The sequence below is a fragment of the Schistocerca serialis genome, chromosome 1 (assembly GCF_023864345.2).
Source record: "Schistocerca serialis cubense isolate TAMUIC-IGC-003099 chromosome 1, iqSchSeri2.2, whole genome shotgun sequence".
In the NCBI taxonomy this organism is placed as follows: Eukaryota; Metazoa; Arthropoda; class Insecta; order Orthoptera; family Acrididae; genus Schistocerca; species Schistocerca serialis.
In genome coordinates, this window is record NC_064638.1 from 447,650,050 (window position 1) to 447,663,430 (window position 13,381).

The 13,381-nt window shown below is 39.1% G+C and overlaps 1 protein-coding gene across 1 annotated transcript; it reads left to right on the top strand.

Annotated features, from left to right (window-relative positions):
• The first annotated feature begins 1,436 nt into the window (after positions 1-1,436).
• On the top strand, positions 1,437-11,867 carry LOC126472906 (protein suex-1-like). The gene is made up of 4 exons (XM_050099969.1): positions 1,437-1,559; positions 5,035-5,167; positions 7,853-8,182; positions 11,646-11,867. Exons 1-4 carry the CDS (start codon positions 1,463-1,465, stop codon positions 11,659-11,661), a joined length of 576 nt encoding a protein of 191 aa, XP_049955926.1. The 5' UTR covers positions 1,437-1,462; the 3' UTR covers positions 11,662-11,867.
• The last annotated feature ends 1,514 nt before the right edge of the window (positions 11,868-13,381 follow it).

Sequence of the window (13,381 nt, forward strand, 5' to 3'; positions counted from 1 at the left end):
GCGAATGTATGATACATGCTTACGGCTGCTGCCACTTCAAAACGGATCCAACACCTTCAAATTTTTTATATAATCAGCGTATTGTCTGTGGGCTGGGAGCCCATCGTGTGCCAAAATGAGCACAAAACCTCCTCTGTGTCAATGTAACGCTGTTTGTCGCCGGGAGCAGTAACTAAATCTTCATCTTTTGTGCGACGGTCAACCATCCTTTGTCCGCCATCGCGGCAAACTGAAATGGCGGACTCACAACGGAAGCGATGAACTCGCAACGATATCTGGCGTAATTTCCATGAACTGCACGAAGCTGAGCGCACAATTCGAAAGCTATTGCCCCAGTAGTATACTTGTAGGATCAAAATTCAATCGGGTGACTTACCGTGTGCTGCCATGTATACAGTGGGGTCCAAGAAATGTATCCACTGTTTAAAAGTCCATAGCTTGCAAACCAATTGACGGAGTTGTCTCATTTTTGATGAAAGTGCAACTTAAAGATCTCGCTGTAGGTGTTCGAAAATGTCACCATTAACATCCACACACAAACGATGCACGAACTACTGACTGCAACGCCTTCAGTTGGATATTTGCACATGAATGTACGATGGATTCTCGAAGTTCATCCACAGCATCTCTACGGCCTATCCATCTTCCTGGTAGGTTTTCGTCGGGATACGCCCTAACACGATTTTGTTTGATACTCATTTCTCCATTGCCATTGAACATCATTGATGTTTTCGTACTTAAAATATCACTTCAAAACTGACTTCCTTTCATCGAATGTAAGCCTTGCACCAGCCATGTTTACTCGAGTAACTAGGTGCAACTAAGAACAAAACACTGACTATCTGGCGACTGTCATCCGACAAAAAAAACCAACGCAATACACCGCTTGTGTGGCGATTGCCGGAACTACAAACTATTACACTACCAAAGATGAGACAACTCCGTCAATTAGTTTGCCAGTTATGGACTTTTAAACACTGGATACATTTTTTTATACCCCTCTGTATTACCTGAACGAATGTGTTTCCAAAATTTGCTTACTCCACATTAATTATTTTTTGGTATTGCGATATTTTTCCCCATGTCAGATATCTTGTGAATAAGTACTGCTCCGTTACCTTCCCATTATCGTTTTCGTGAAAGTGCTCTCATTTAGTTTAATGGAACTTAATTTTTGGAATTAGTGTATATCTCATTTCTGTCGCACAATCTGATTCTTCTAACGCGCCCATACTCCCAGAGTGGACGTCGTCTACAGTGGTACAGTGTCGTCCCCCGAAGAAGAGTAGCCGGTACGGCCCTGACCTGGGACCGGCCAGCGGCTCATCCGGTAGGCGAGGCTGGTTTCTGGGAAGGCCCGCAGCTAGGCCGGCGCTGGCTCGCGAGGGACGCCGCCGTCGTATATAAGGCGGCGGCGGGCGCGGCTCGGCGCACTACCGCCTTCCTCCCACCGCGTGTCGCCATGGCAGCCGCAGGCAGCCCACTAGCGCGGCTGGCGCTACTTCTGCTCGTCGCAGCCTCCGTCGCGGCCCTCGACGCTGCGGACCAGCCGGCACCAGGTGAGGGCTCTCCGTGCTGCCGGCTAGTGTCTTACTCGGCTTTTCATTACCCTCACAGACTACGAGGGACCTTCTGGCAGCGACGCTCTCGGGCTCGCTACCGCGAATTAAACTTTCACTTTGTAGGTCTACAGGCTTTCCGATGATAGTTTAACAGTGTTGTAGAAGATCCTTCACTATTTCCATCTTGAACTGCAGATACACTGCTGTCTAAGTCGAGCACAAATGAAACTGCTTTATTACCGGCTTTTGATACAGTGAACTGCTCTGGAAATACATGAAGTTGTGAAGCGACAAAGAAGGTTCAAATGGTTCAAATGGCTCTGAGCACTATGGGACTTAACTGCTGAGATCATCAGTCCCCTAGGACTTAGAACTACTTTAACCTAACTAACCTAAAGAAGTCACACACATCCATGCCCGAGGCAGGATTCGAACCTGTGACCGTAGCGGTCGCGCGGTTCCAGACTGTAGCGCCTAGAACCGCTCGGCCATCCCGGCCGGCGACAAAGTAGGCTTCAAACACCGGCGTTTACTGCAAACTCTTAACTCACGAGGTAACTTTTCTGTAAGGTACACTGCGAGGAGCGGTCTCTGGAAACCCAGTGTTTCTACCAATATTCGAGGCGTAAATCATTTTAAAACTGTAATGAAAGTTATGAAACATTTTTTTTTACTTTATACGCCGTCTAAGGTGGGTCTGCAATGATTAGAACATGTCCAACCAACCTAAACAGAAGTGGTACCGTGCAATTTATTGGGCATTGTAATTTTTTTTTATATAACAATCATCTGAGAGCGCTACATATACGGACACGGTTGTGTGTACAAGGTACTTTTTGATTATAGCTGTTTTATTCATGACAAACCTTTGTATAATGTGCTACATTTTATCCACTATAGGCACTTGGTGCAGGGAGTGGCAACTGACCCTTAACATAGACAAATGTAATGTATTGCGAATACATAGAAAGAAGGATCCTTTACTGTATGATTGTATGATAGCGGAACAAACACTGGTAGCAGTTACTTCTGTAAAATATCTGGGAGTATGCGTGCGGAACGATTTGAAGTGGAATGATCATATAAAATTAATTGTTGGTAAGGTGGGTGCCAGGTTGAGATTCATTGGGAGAGTTCTTAGAAAATGTAGTCCATCAACAAAGGAGGTGGCTTACAAAACACTCGTTCGATCTGTTCTTGAGTATTGTTAATCAGTGTGGGATCCATACCAGGTCGGGTTGACAGAGGAGATAGAGAAGATCCAAAGAAGAGCGGCGCGTTTCGTCACAGGGTTATTTGGTAAGCGTGATAGCGTTACGGAGATGTTTAGCAAACTCAAGTGGCAGACTCTGCAAGAGAGGCGCTCTGCATCGCGATGTAGCTTGCTGTCCAGGTTTCGAGAGGGTGCGTTTCTGGATGAGGTATCGAATATATTGCTTCCCCCTACTTATACCTCCCGAGGAGATCACGAATGTAAAATTAGAGAGATTCGAGCGCGCACGGAGGCTTTCCGGCAGTTGTTCTTCCCGCGAAACATACGCGACTGGAACAGGAAAGGGACGTTAAGTGCCCTCCGCCACACACCGTTGGGCGGCTTGCGGAGTATAGATGTAGATGTACATGACAACTTGGCGTGAGATTCGAGCTCAGAATTTACGAATAGGGCCAAATCGTCCAGTTAAGGACAGCAGAGGGCACACAACACTTTCTTGGAGACGTTGCACTACATCAATTCCTGTCAGATACTACTAACTGTGATCCTTATGACAGGAAATCATGAATCCAAAGGCACAAAAAAGGATATTCCACAGGCACGCAGTATGATCAGAAACCACCCGAGAAGAACCTCTGGAAGTCTAGAAATAAGTAATCAACTTGAGATCCGTTGTGGACAGCACTCATTACTTCCTTTGAATAAAGAGCCAGTTGTGTTTCACAAGCACAATATTTTCTGAATCTGTGCCAGATATCTGTCAATAGATAGTTTTCTTTGAGATAACAATATTTCAAAACGTTGGAACTTCCATCCTGAGACAACGAGGGTGATGTATTTTGATGCCAATACAGCTGTTTTGTTGAATAAAGCTTCCTCCATAAGAGCCAATTTACCTTTGATATTTTTCTTACTTACCAGCCAATAGAAGTGCTATTTTTAACTGTTTCTTTAACGAGTCGGTCTCGTCATACGAAGCCTCAGATGCAACGATGCACGGAACTGTGCATTTGACAGGATTAGTTCCTTTCAGTCGTGTGTGGAACAGTTGACAGAATCGACTTTAGTGACCGGATATTAAGAAAGTAAAGGTCGATGACTGTTTACAAAATGTTTGTAGTATTTTGGGGTACCAGTACTGCTATAGTATGCTGGCGCTTTCTGAGGATGGAATAACAAGGAATGTCGTATTTATACACCTAAGGGTGGTACTAAAAGTCGTGGTTTGTATTTGTTACATAACAGCGTTACAAAAATATCAAATATTCTGAATTGTCGTTTGCTTTACAAAACCCTCATGTGATATTTCGAAAGTCAGCTTTTGGAAATGAATTGTGGTCTATTCCATAGTCCCTGGTACATTTGTAACGCAAAGCGGATTTGAGAAAGAGGTAATGTATCAAGGGAGACCTTACGATGTGTGTAGAGGGTGGATGGCAGGGTGGTTGGACCCAGAGGTATGGAGTACTTTAAAATTTTGGAGGACGAATAACGACTTGTAAGTAGCCATTAAAAGTTCCACTTCCAAAAATGTTAAAAACCTGCATAATACCAACTTTTAAATCATATTCTTGAAAGAAAAACGCCTGATAACACTACATTTTTTCCTTTCCCTGAGAGATAAGAGGGGCTGCAGATCCCCTTGCCTCCATGCATCTCATGGCGATATAAATACTCTGCTCCTCTTTGAAGAATAGTGTGTGAGCCACCCAACTAAGAAGTACACTACATGTATTTGTGCATAGATTATAATGTATGTGTTTTGGTTAGTGGTCAGAACATTTGGAAAAATAAGTACCTAAAAGGTACCTGACCATATATATATATGGCCAGAGCATGTGTTGTATGATGTAGTGGTAATGGAAGGCATCTTTGGTCATCTCGTATATATACCAGAGATCTATTCTTTCAGTTTGGATGCACACCATGCTTGATCTCTTATCAGAATCCGAAATGGTGCATGATGGGTTAATGGGCAGATGACGCTATGCCACTAGCATGCAGCTGGCTGGGAATTTGGGTCAGATGGACTGAGACAGTTAAGGTGATCATTCATGTTAAATGGGAGATTTGGGTTCGAGTTCTGGTCTGGCACAAATTTTCAGCTGTTGCCACTGATTCATTTCAGGGCCCAAATGCAGCTAATGCCATACAAAATCTTTGTATAGCATTAACTAAGAGATAGCCTTTCCTTTCTTTGTTGTTACATATCATGCGCATTAGAATTTAATTTCCTCTTCTTTCTGTCTCTTTTTGCAGAAGGGGATTCATTTGAAATAGCAGCAGAAGTTGGCCCAGCAGAAAAACGGGACAAAAGAACCGTTTTGCTTGGAGCTGGCCTCGGTTTTGGGAAAGGACTTTTACTTGGTAAAGCTGCTGGTTTTGCCCTTGGGTAAGTCACTTTTAATGAATTTCATTAAAATACTAGTCATTAAAAGTAGTTACAAGTGATTTAGTTCATGAAGGAATTCTGAATAATGTTCTTTATTTGGTCAACATCCTTTGTATGCTGTCTGCATACTGAAAATGAGATGTTTCTATCATGCAGGAAGTGAGGAATTAGATAATATAGGTGACCGTTTCATTTATATAACAGTTTCGTATCATTTGTTCATAAAACAATTCCACAACCCTCTGATAACTATTTTTATGCCAGGAAGTGTATAATATTCATAGCATGCAATATTAACAGCACACAGTTTTCTAGAGCAAAAAATAAATGTATCTGAAAATTATTTTAATCAACACTTATTTTCTTGAATGAGTAACATTTAGATTCTGAAGCATTTCTTATAATTCTGCAAACCTTATTCTCACTGAAATTACTGGATGTAATACCACTATTAACAATATTAATTAAACACTGCTAAAAAAGTAAACATTGCTATTATTCTTAATCATAAATTATTGTAATTACTTTGCATTACTGAGGTATCTGTTGGCAGATGTAAGAACTGTGTGACAGAGGAAGGTAATATCTAGATTACAGTGAAATTTTGATTAATAGTTTGATGTTCAAGAACTCAGTGGAGATACACAATGCATAATATGTATAATTAATCATCATCGTTTTGAATCTTTATTTGTTCATTTGAGCTTTTTTCATTCTTGGTGAAATTGGATCCCTTCAGTGCTTGGATTGGTACTTAGTTTTTAGATCAGAGGTGACAAACCAAGATTCATCACCTTATCACTCTTCCAAGAAATTATGACCATTTTCAATTGTATTCACAGTGGCAGTACAAACTTTTCCACAAATTTTATTTTGTTTGGTTGCCATAATTTTTGGCAACAAGTTTGCACACACTTTTTTTCGTGTTAAACTGGCTATGCAAAATTTGCCTTATGTACTCTTTGTCAATTCCTATAGTTTCAGCAATCAATCAGATGCTCACCTGACAGTCAGACCAAATAAATTACCTACTTTTCCAATATTTTCATCTGTTTTAATGTTGGAGGTTTCCCAAGCTTGAGTCATCTTCAATGTCTTCTCCGTCTTGGAAATCTGTGAAACACTCAAAACCTTACGTACATGATAAACAGTCTTTGCCATACACTTACTTTAGTGAAAGATAATTTCAGTAGCAGTTTTTTTCAAGTTCCATGTGAAACTTGATAACAATTTGTTCCTATACTATTACACTTATCATTTTTCTGGCAAAACAAAATAACAGCTCTTTCATAAATAGAAGCCATGAGCACACTGATTTGTCCACAGACACCAGTAATGCCGCATTTGAACAAGATGGTTACATGCTTCATAGCTATCGGTCATTCATGTTAAGGCACATGCATATTTACACTGTGGCATCAGTCCCATTATTTTATAGTGACACTTTGTGATAAAAAATATGTCACCATAGAGATCATGAATGTTAGAAAAGGTATAAAAGGTTTCTATGAAACATATCAAATATGTAATACTCAAGCTGACTGTAAGACATACAGACATAAGCAAAAAAAATTTAACAAGATGATAAGGCAGATATTATGGTACAAATATCAAATTGGGACATCATAAGATCTCCATAAGACGCTCAGGATACTTGCATACAAACATGAATGAATCAGATAGAACAGAAAATTGGAATGGAGAACTAACTGCACAAAGGAATGAACTAACTTAAGCACATGAAGTGTTTTCCACTTTAAATTAGTATTATGTACACATTGTTTAGAAAGTAATCAAACAAACTGAAGCAATGGCTATAAAAAAAGACCACACTTTGGCCAGAAACAACAAAATGCATATGCCACAGATGAACCAGAAGTAATAGTCAAGATGACTGTAAGATGTACAGACATAAGAAGAAAAAATTTAACAAGATGATAAGGTAGATATTATGGTATAAATATCAAATTGGGACCTCATAAAATCTTCATAAGACGCTCTGGACACTTAAATATATGGAATATCTGCAAAAGTAATAAAACACTGCTCACAGCATCTAGCAAAGACTCTGACATTCCTCATGAACTTATTAATCGAGAAAGGGCTGTTCTCAACTTGTCTGAAAAAGAATAAAGTAGTGCCAATTTATAAAGTTGGTGACAAAGAGGAGCCTGCAAACTACAGATCTATAATGATTGGCAACCACCTTATCAAAAACTGCAGAAAAGGCTATGAAAACAGTTATAAAATACATAGCGAAACAAAATATCCTAGATGAAGAACAGCATGGATGTAGGAAAGGAAAATCTACAAAAACAGAAGATACAAACTTTGTGACACACAATCAGAGCATTAGAAGAAGAGAGAAAGTTTCTAATATATTCCTGGAAGTCTCAAAAGTGGAGAAGAAGTCGACGTGGAAGCAACAGATGCTCCAGTAATAGGACCACGGTTTGACACAGTGCTGAATAATTTGAGATCTCGAAAGTCATTGGGAGTTAATGCTGTACCTTTGGGTAAGTGGATATCTGGGGGAGGTATAGAAATTAGAAAATTATTTCAGCTATTGTTAATGATGCTGTACTTATTTTCCAGTGCTGTTAAGAAGTTTCAGATCAGTGTATTTTTACTTGAAAATTAACTTAAAACAGATTGCATACAGTGAGGACTCTTTTCTACTTGCAGGAGTACATTGAGAGGTGGCTATGGAGGTTACTATGGAGGTGGTCATGGCTACTACGGAGGTGGCTATGGACACAGATATAACTATTATCCATCTGGTGGTTATGGACACAGATATAACTACTATCCAGATGAAGGATATGGCCACAGATATAACTATTATCCCCATCACAACTATGGTGGAGGTTATTATCCAGGAGGTGGGTATGGTGGAGGCTATGGTGGAGGCTATGGTGGATCACACAGCCAGTCCTCAAGTGCTAGCTTCTCTGCAGGCATTGGGCCATACACTGGAAGCTTCTCTGCCAGCCAGTCATCTGCAGGAGGATATGGGTAAGAGAATAACTTTAGCCTTTCAAGTTACCACTTATATTTTGCATCTGTAAGACAGAGATACGAATGATGGAGGTAGGAGAGACAAGATGAGAATGTGGGGAGAAGGTAGTGATGGATGAAGGAAGAGAATAAGTATGGGATATGTTAGACCAGGAAAGTATATTAGTAAGTGTATACTGCTGAAATAACTGGATTGCTGTTAAGTGACATATGAGCTTACTGAAAAATAAGATAATGAAATATGCAAGTTTTCTCAAAGAAAATTCAGTAGTACTTTTATATGCTACTACTCTAACAATAAAGCTGTCTATGAAACTGCTGATCAATTTCATAATTCATGTAAAGTTTTCACATGAAGATAAAACACATAAAGTTTATAATTTATATTTAGTATCAATCAATATTTAAGATGTAAGTTGTATTTATATAAAAATTAGGAATCAGAACATTGTCATTTGCTGTAATTTGTATAGTTGCTCAGCTCTCTGATTATTTGTAGGTTATTATGACAGTGTTTTTAATTCATAACAACAATGTATGTGGCTAAAAATTTATATTAAAATGGATTTTCTTACAATGAGAGACATAAGGTTAAAGAAACACCTTAGAGATCAATGAATATGTCCTCCTGTACATTGTTTTACATGTTTCTTATTCACCAAATAAACACTGTGGAAGCAAACATGAGCTCTGGCTTTTAAATTATTGCTAACATCAAGGTTATTATGCAACAGAAAATTTCATGGTAGGGAGGATGCAACATGATATCAAAACTGGGGAGTCATTGATAGATGTAGAAGTGCCACAGGAAAGTGTTATGGGGCCTTTCCTGAACATGAGTTGTATTAAAGTTCTAGCAGAATATACTAATAGTGACCGCAGACATTTTTGAAGATGACACAGTTATCTACAATAAAGTAGTATCTGAAAAACGTTGTGCAAATATTATTCTGTTCTTGATAAGATTTCAAATGGTGCAAAGGTTGACAACTTGCTTTAAATGTTCAGGATAGTAAAATCGTACACTTCACACACACAAACACAAACCCACACACACATACACACACACACACACACACACAGACACACACACACAGACACACACACACACACACGCACACACACACAGAGAGAGAGAGAGAGAGAGAGAGAGAGAGAGAGAGAGAAAGAAACATAGTATGCTACGTCTGTAATCTCAATGAGCTGCAACTTGAATTGGTCAGTTCATACAAATACCTTTGTGAATAATCACTTAGGCTCATCCATGGGTAAAACATGTGGTAGACCTCAGTTTATTGTTAGAATACTAGGGAAATACAATTAGTCTACAAAGGAGAAAGTTTACAAGTCACTTGTGTATGCATCTTAAAATATCGCTCAGTTTTGTGGGTCCAATCCCAAATAGGGGTAACAGGGAGTACTGAATGTATATACAGGGTGTTTCAAAAATGACCGGTATATTTGAAACGGCAATACAAACTAAACGAGCAGCGATATAAATACACCGTTTGTTGCAATATGCTTGGGACAACAGTACATTTTCAGGCAGACAAACTTTCGAAATTACAGTAGTTACAATTTTCAACAACAGATGGCGCTGCGGTCTGGGAAACTCTTTAGTACGATATTTTCCACATATCCACCATGCGTAGCAATAATATGGCGTAGTCTCTGAATGAAATTACCCGAAACCTTTGACAACGTGTCTGGCGGAATGGCTTCACATGCAGATGAGATGTACTGCTTCAGCTGTTCAATTGCTTCTGGATTCTGGCGGTACACCTGGTCTTTCAAGTGTCCCCACAGAAAGAAGTCACAGGGGTTCATGTCTGGCGAATAGGGAGGCCAATCCACGCCGCCTCCTGTATGTTTCGGATAGCCCAAAGCAATCACACGATCATCGAAATATTCATTCAGGAAATTAAAGACGTCGGCCGTGCGATGTGGCCGGGCACCATCTTGCATAAACCACGAGGTGTTCGCAGTGTCGTCTAAGGCAGTTTGTACTGCCACAAATTCACGAAGAATGTCCAGATAGCGTGATGCAGTAATCGTTTCGGATCTGAAAAATGGGCCAATGATTCCTTTGGAAGAAATGGCGGCCCAGACCAGTACTTTTTGAGGATGCAGGGATGATGGAACTGCAACATGGGGCTTTTCGGTTCCCCATATGCGCCAGTTCTGTTTATTGACGAAGCCGTCCAGGTAAAAATAAGCTTCGTCAGTAAACCAAATGCTGCCCACATGCATATCGCCGTCATCAATCCTGTGCACTATATCGTTAGCGAATGTCTCTCGTGCAGCAATGGTAGCGGCGCTGAGGGGTTGCCGCGTTTGAATTTTGTATGGATAGAGGTGTAAACTCTGGCGCATGAGACGATACGTGGACGTTGGCTTCATTTGGACAGCAGCTGCAACGCGGCGAACAGAAACCCGAGGCCGCTGTTGGATCACCTGCTGCACTAGCTGCGCATTGCCCTCTGTGGTTGCTGTACGCGGTCGCCCTACCTTTCCAGCACATTCATCCGTCACGTTCCCAGTCCATTGAAATTTTTCAAACAGATCCTTTATTGTATCGCTTTTCGGTCCTTTGGTTACATTAAACCTCCATTGAAAACTTCGTCTTGTTGCAACAACACTGTGTTCTAGGCGGTGGAATTCCAACACCAGAAAAATCCTCTGTTCTAAGGAATAAACCATGTTGTCTACAGCACACTTGCACGTTGTGAACAGCACACGCTTACAGCAGAAAGACGACGTACAGAATGGCGCACCCACAGACTGCGTTGTCCTCTATATCTTTCACATCACTTGCAGCGCCATCTGTTGTTGAAATTTGTAACTACTGTAGTTTCGAAAGTTTGTCTGCCTGAAAATGTACTGTTGTCCCAAGGATATTGCAACAAACGGTGTATTTCTATTGCTGCTCGTTTATTTTTTATTGTCGTTTCAAATATACCGGTCATTTTTGAAACACCCTGTATATGGTCACAGGTTTGTTTGACCCATAGGAAAGCATCACAGAGATTCTGAAAGAACTGAACTGGCAGACTCTTGAAGATGATGTAAATTATCTTCAGACAATCTACTTCCAAATTCCAAGAACCTGCTTTAAATGATAACTCTAGGAACCTACTACAACTCTGTATTTATAAAGCTTACAGTGATCCCAAGGACAAGATTAGATTAACAAAAGCATGCACTGAGGCACTGAAACAGTTATTTTTCCCATGTTCTATAAATGAAAGGAATGGGAAAAAGCTCTAATAACTGGTACAATGGAACATACCCTCTTTCATGTCCTTTACAGTGGTTTGCAGAGGATAGAAGTAACAGTAGATGTAGATGTTGATGTTGAAATAGTATTTGCTCCAGTTCTGTGATTATATGGCTCTTTTTTTTATATTAATTATCTTGTCTAATTTATCCTTTCCTAAACATGTACCATTATTGTTCACAGGTATGGAAAAAAATGAACATTTGGCCTGGATCCACAAAGTATTTGGGAGATGAGGGATACCTGCACTAAAATTACATGTGATGTTTGTGTAACAGTCTCATCACTTGTCATTTTTGGGCAAAATATATAATGACATTTATGTCACTGCCAGTATTATTTAATGTGTCATATACTGTACTTTAGAATCTAATAGCCAAAAATAAAATTTTGATATTATAAAAATCACAGACAATATTATTTCATTGATCTCTCAAGTACCTTACATTATATTCACGGACACATTCCAGAAATTGAAAGAGATTGTAGATAGTTGATAGTAGAAGCAACATGGCTACTTGAGCATATAGAAAACATGCAAAGGAAAATATGATTTTCATTCATTACCTCATGAGAAATGATGTGAAATAAAATTCAAGTGGCCACTATAAACCAAATTTGCGCACTTAGTAGACATACACAAAATTACTATATAATATTTAAGCTTACATAGGCTAAATACAGTACACAGTAATCTGAGGAGCTTAGGCTTCTCAATAGTTTCATATGATTGTAAATTATAGTTGTGTTTATCTGAAGATGTTTTTTTTAAGTTACAATCTTTTTAAAGAGTAATCTTTCATGTATATACAAACAAGGCTTAGCTTCCTTTATCATTCTGATAATAATTTTCTGTAAGTTAAATATATTTTCTTAAACTGTGGAATTCCCACAAAAATGATTCCATACATCAGCAGCATCTGTATATTGTCATTATACATTGCCACCGCTGTTGAGCAGCTTGAATGAGAATCCAAACAACATATGTAAGTGTATTCAGTTTCTATTTATATTGTTGAGGTGTATCACCCACTTCAAATTTTCCTGAATGTGTAATACATCTTCAACTGCTATGCATATGAAAAGTAATTAGCTGGTTCTCTGACTTCTTTAATAATAATAATAATAATAATAATAATAATAATAATAGCCGGCCGAAGTGGCCGTGCGGTTAAAGGCGCTGCAGTCTGGAACCGCAAGACCGCTACGGTCGCAGGTTCGAATCCTGCCTTGGGCATGGATGTGTGTGATGTCCTTAGGTTAGTTAGGTTTAACTAGTTCTAGGGGACTAATGACCTCAGCAGTTGAGTCCTATAGTGCTCAGAGCCATAATAATAATAATAATAATAATAATAATTTTATTGTCATTTGGCTGATTACAGCAATAGACAATGTCAAGAGCATGTATTTCTACATAAATTACTATATCGATGTAAATTGGTTTACATAAAATAGGTACACATTAGAATACAGTATTTTCATCTTCAAAAAATTCATCAGTGGTGTGAAACAGATTGTTCACTAGTAGCTTGTATAATTTAGCTTTAAAAATATTTACAGGCAGTTCTTTAAAGTCAGCTCTTAGTCTATTAAACATCTTTAGTGCAAGAACTAGGTAGGAGTTCTGCAATTTTGATAATCTATGATATGGCACATCTACAGATGTTCTGTTTCTAGTATTATGGCTATGAATATCACTTCTCAAGACAAAATTAGAGACATTGTTTCTAATGTACAATAAAACATTGTAGATGAATAAGTTTACTACTGTAAGACACTGCAATTTAATAAACAGAGGTTTACAATGTTCTGTTTTATCAGAATCCATTACTATTCTTATTACTTTCTTCTGTAAAAGTAAAATGTCATTTACATGACAGCTACTACCCCAAAGTAAGATTGCATAAGAGATGATGCTT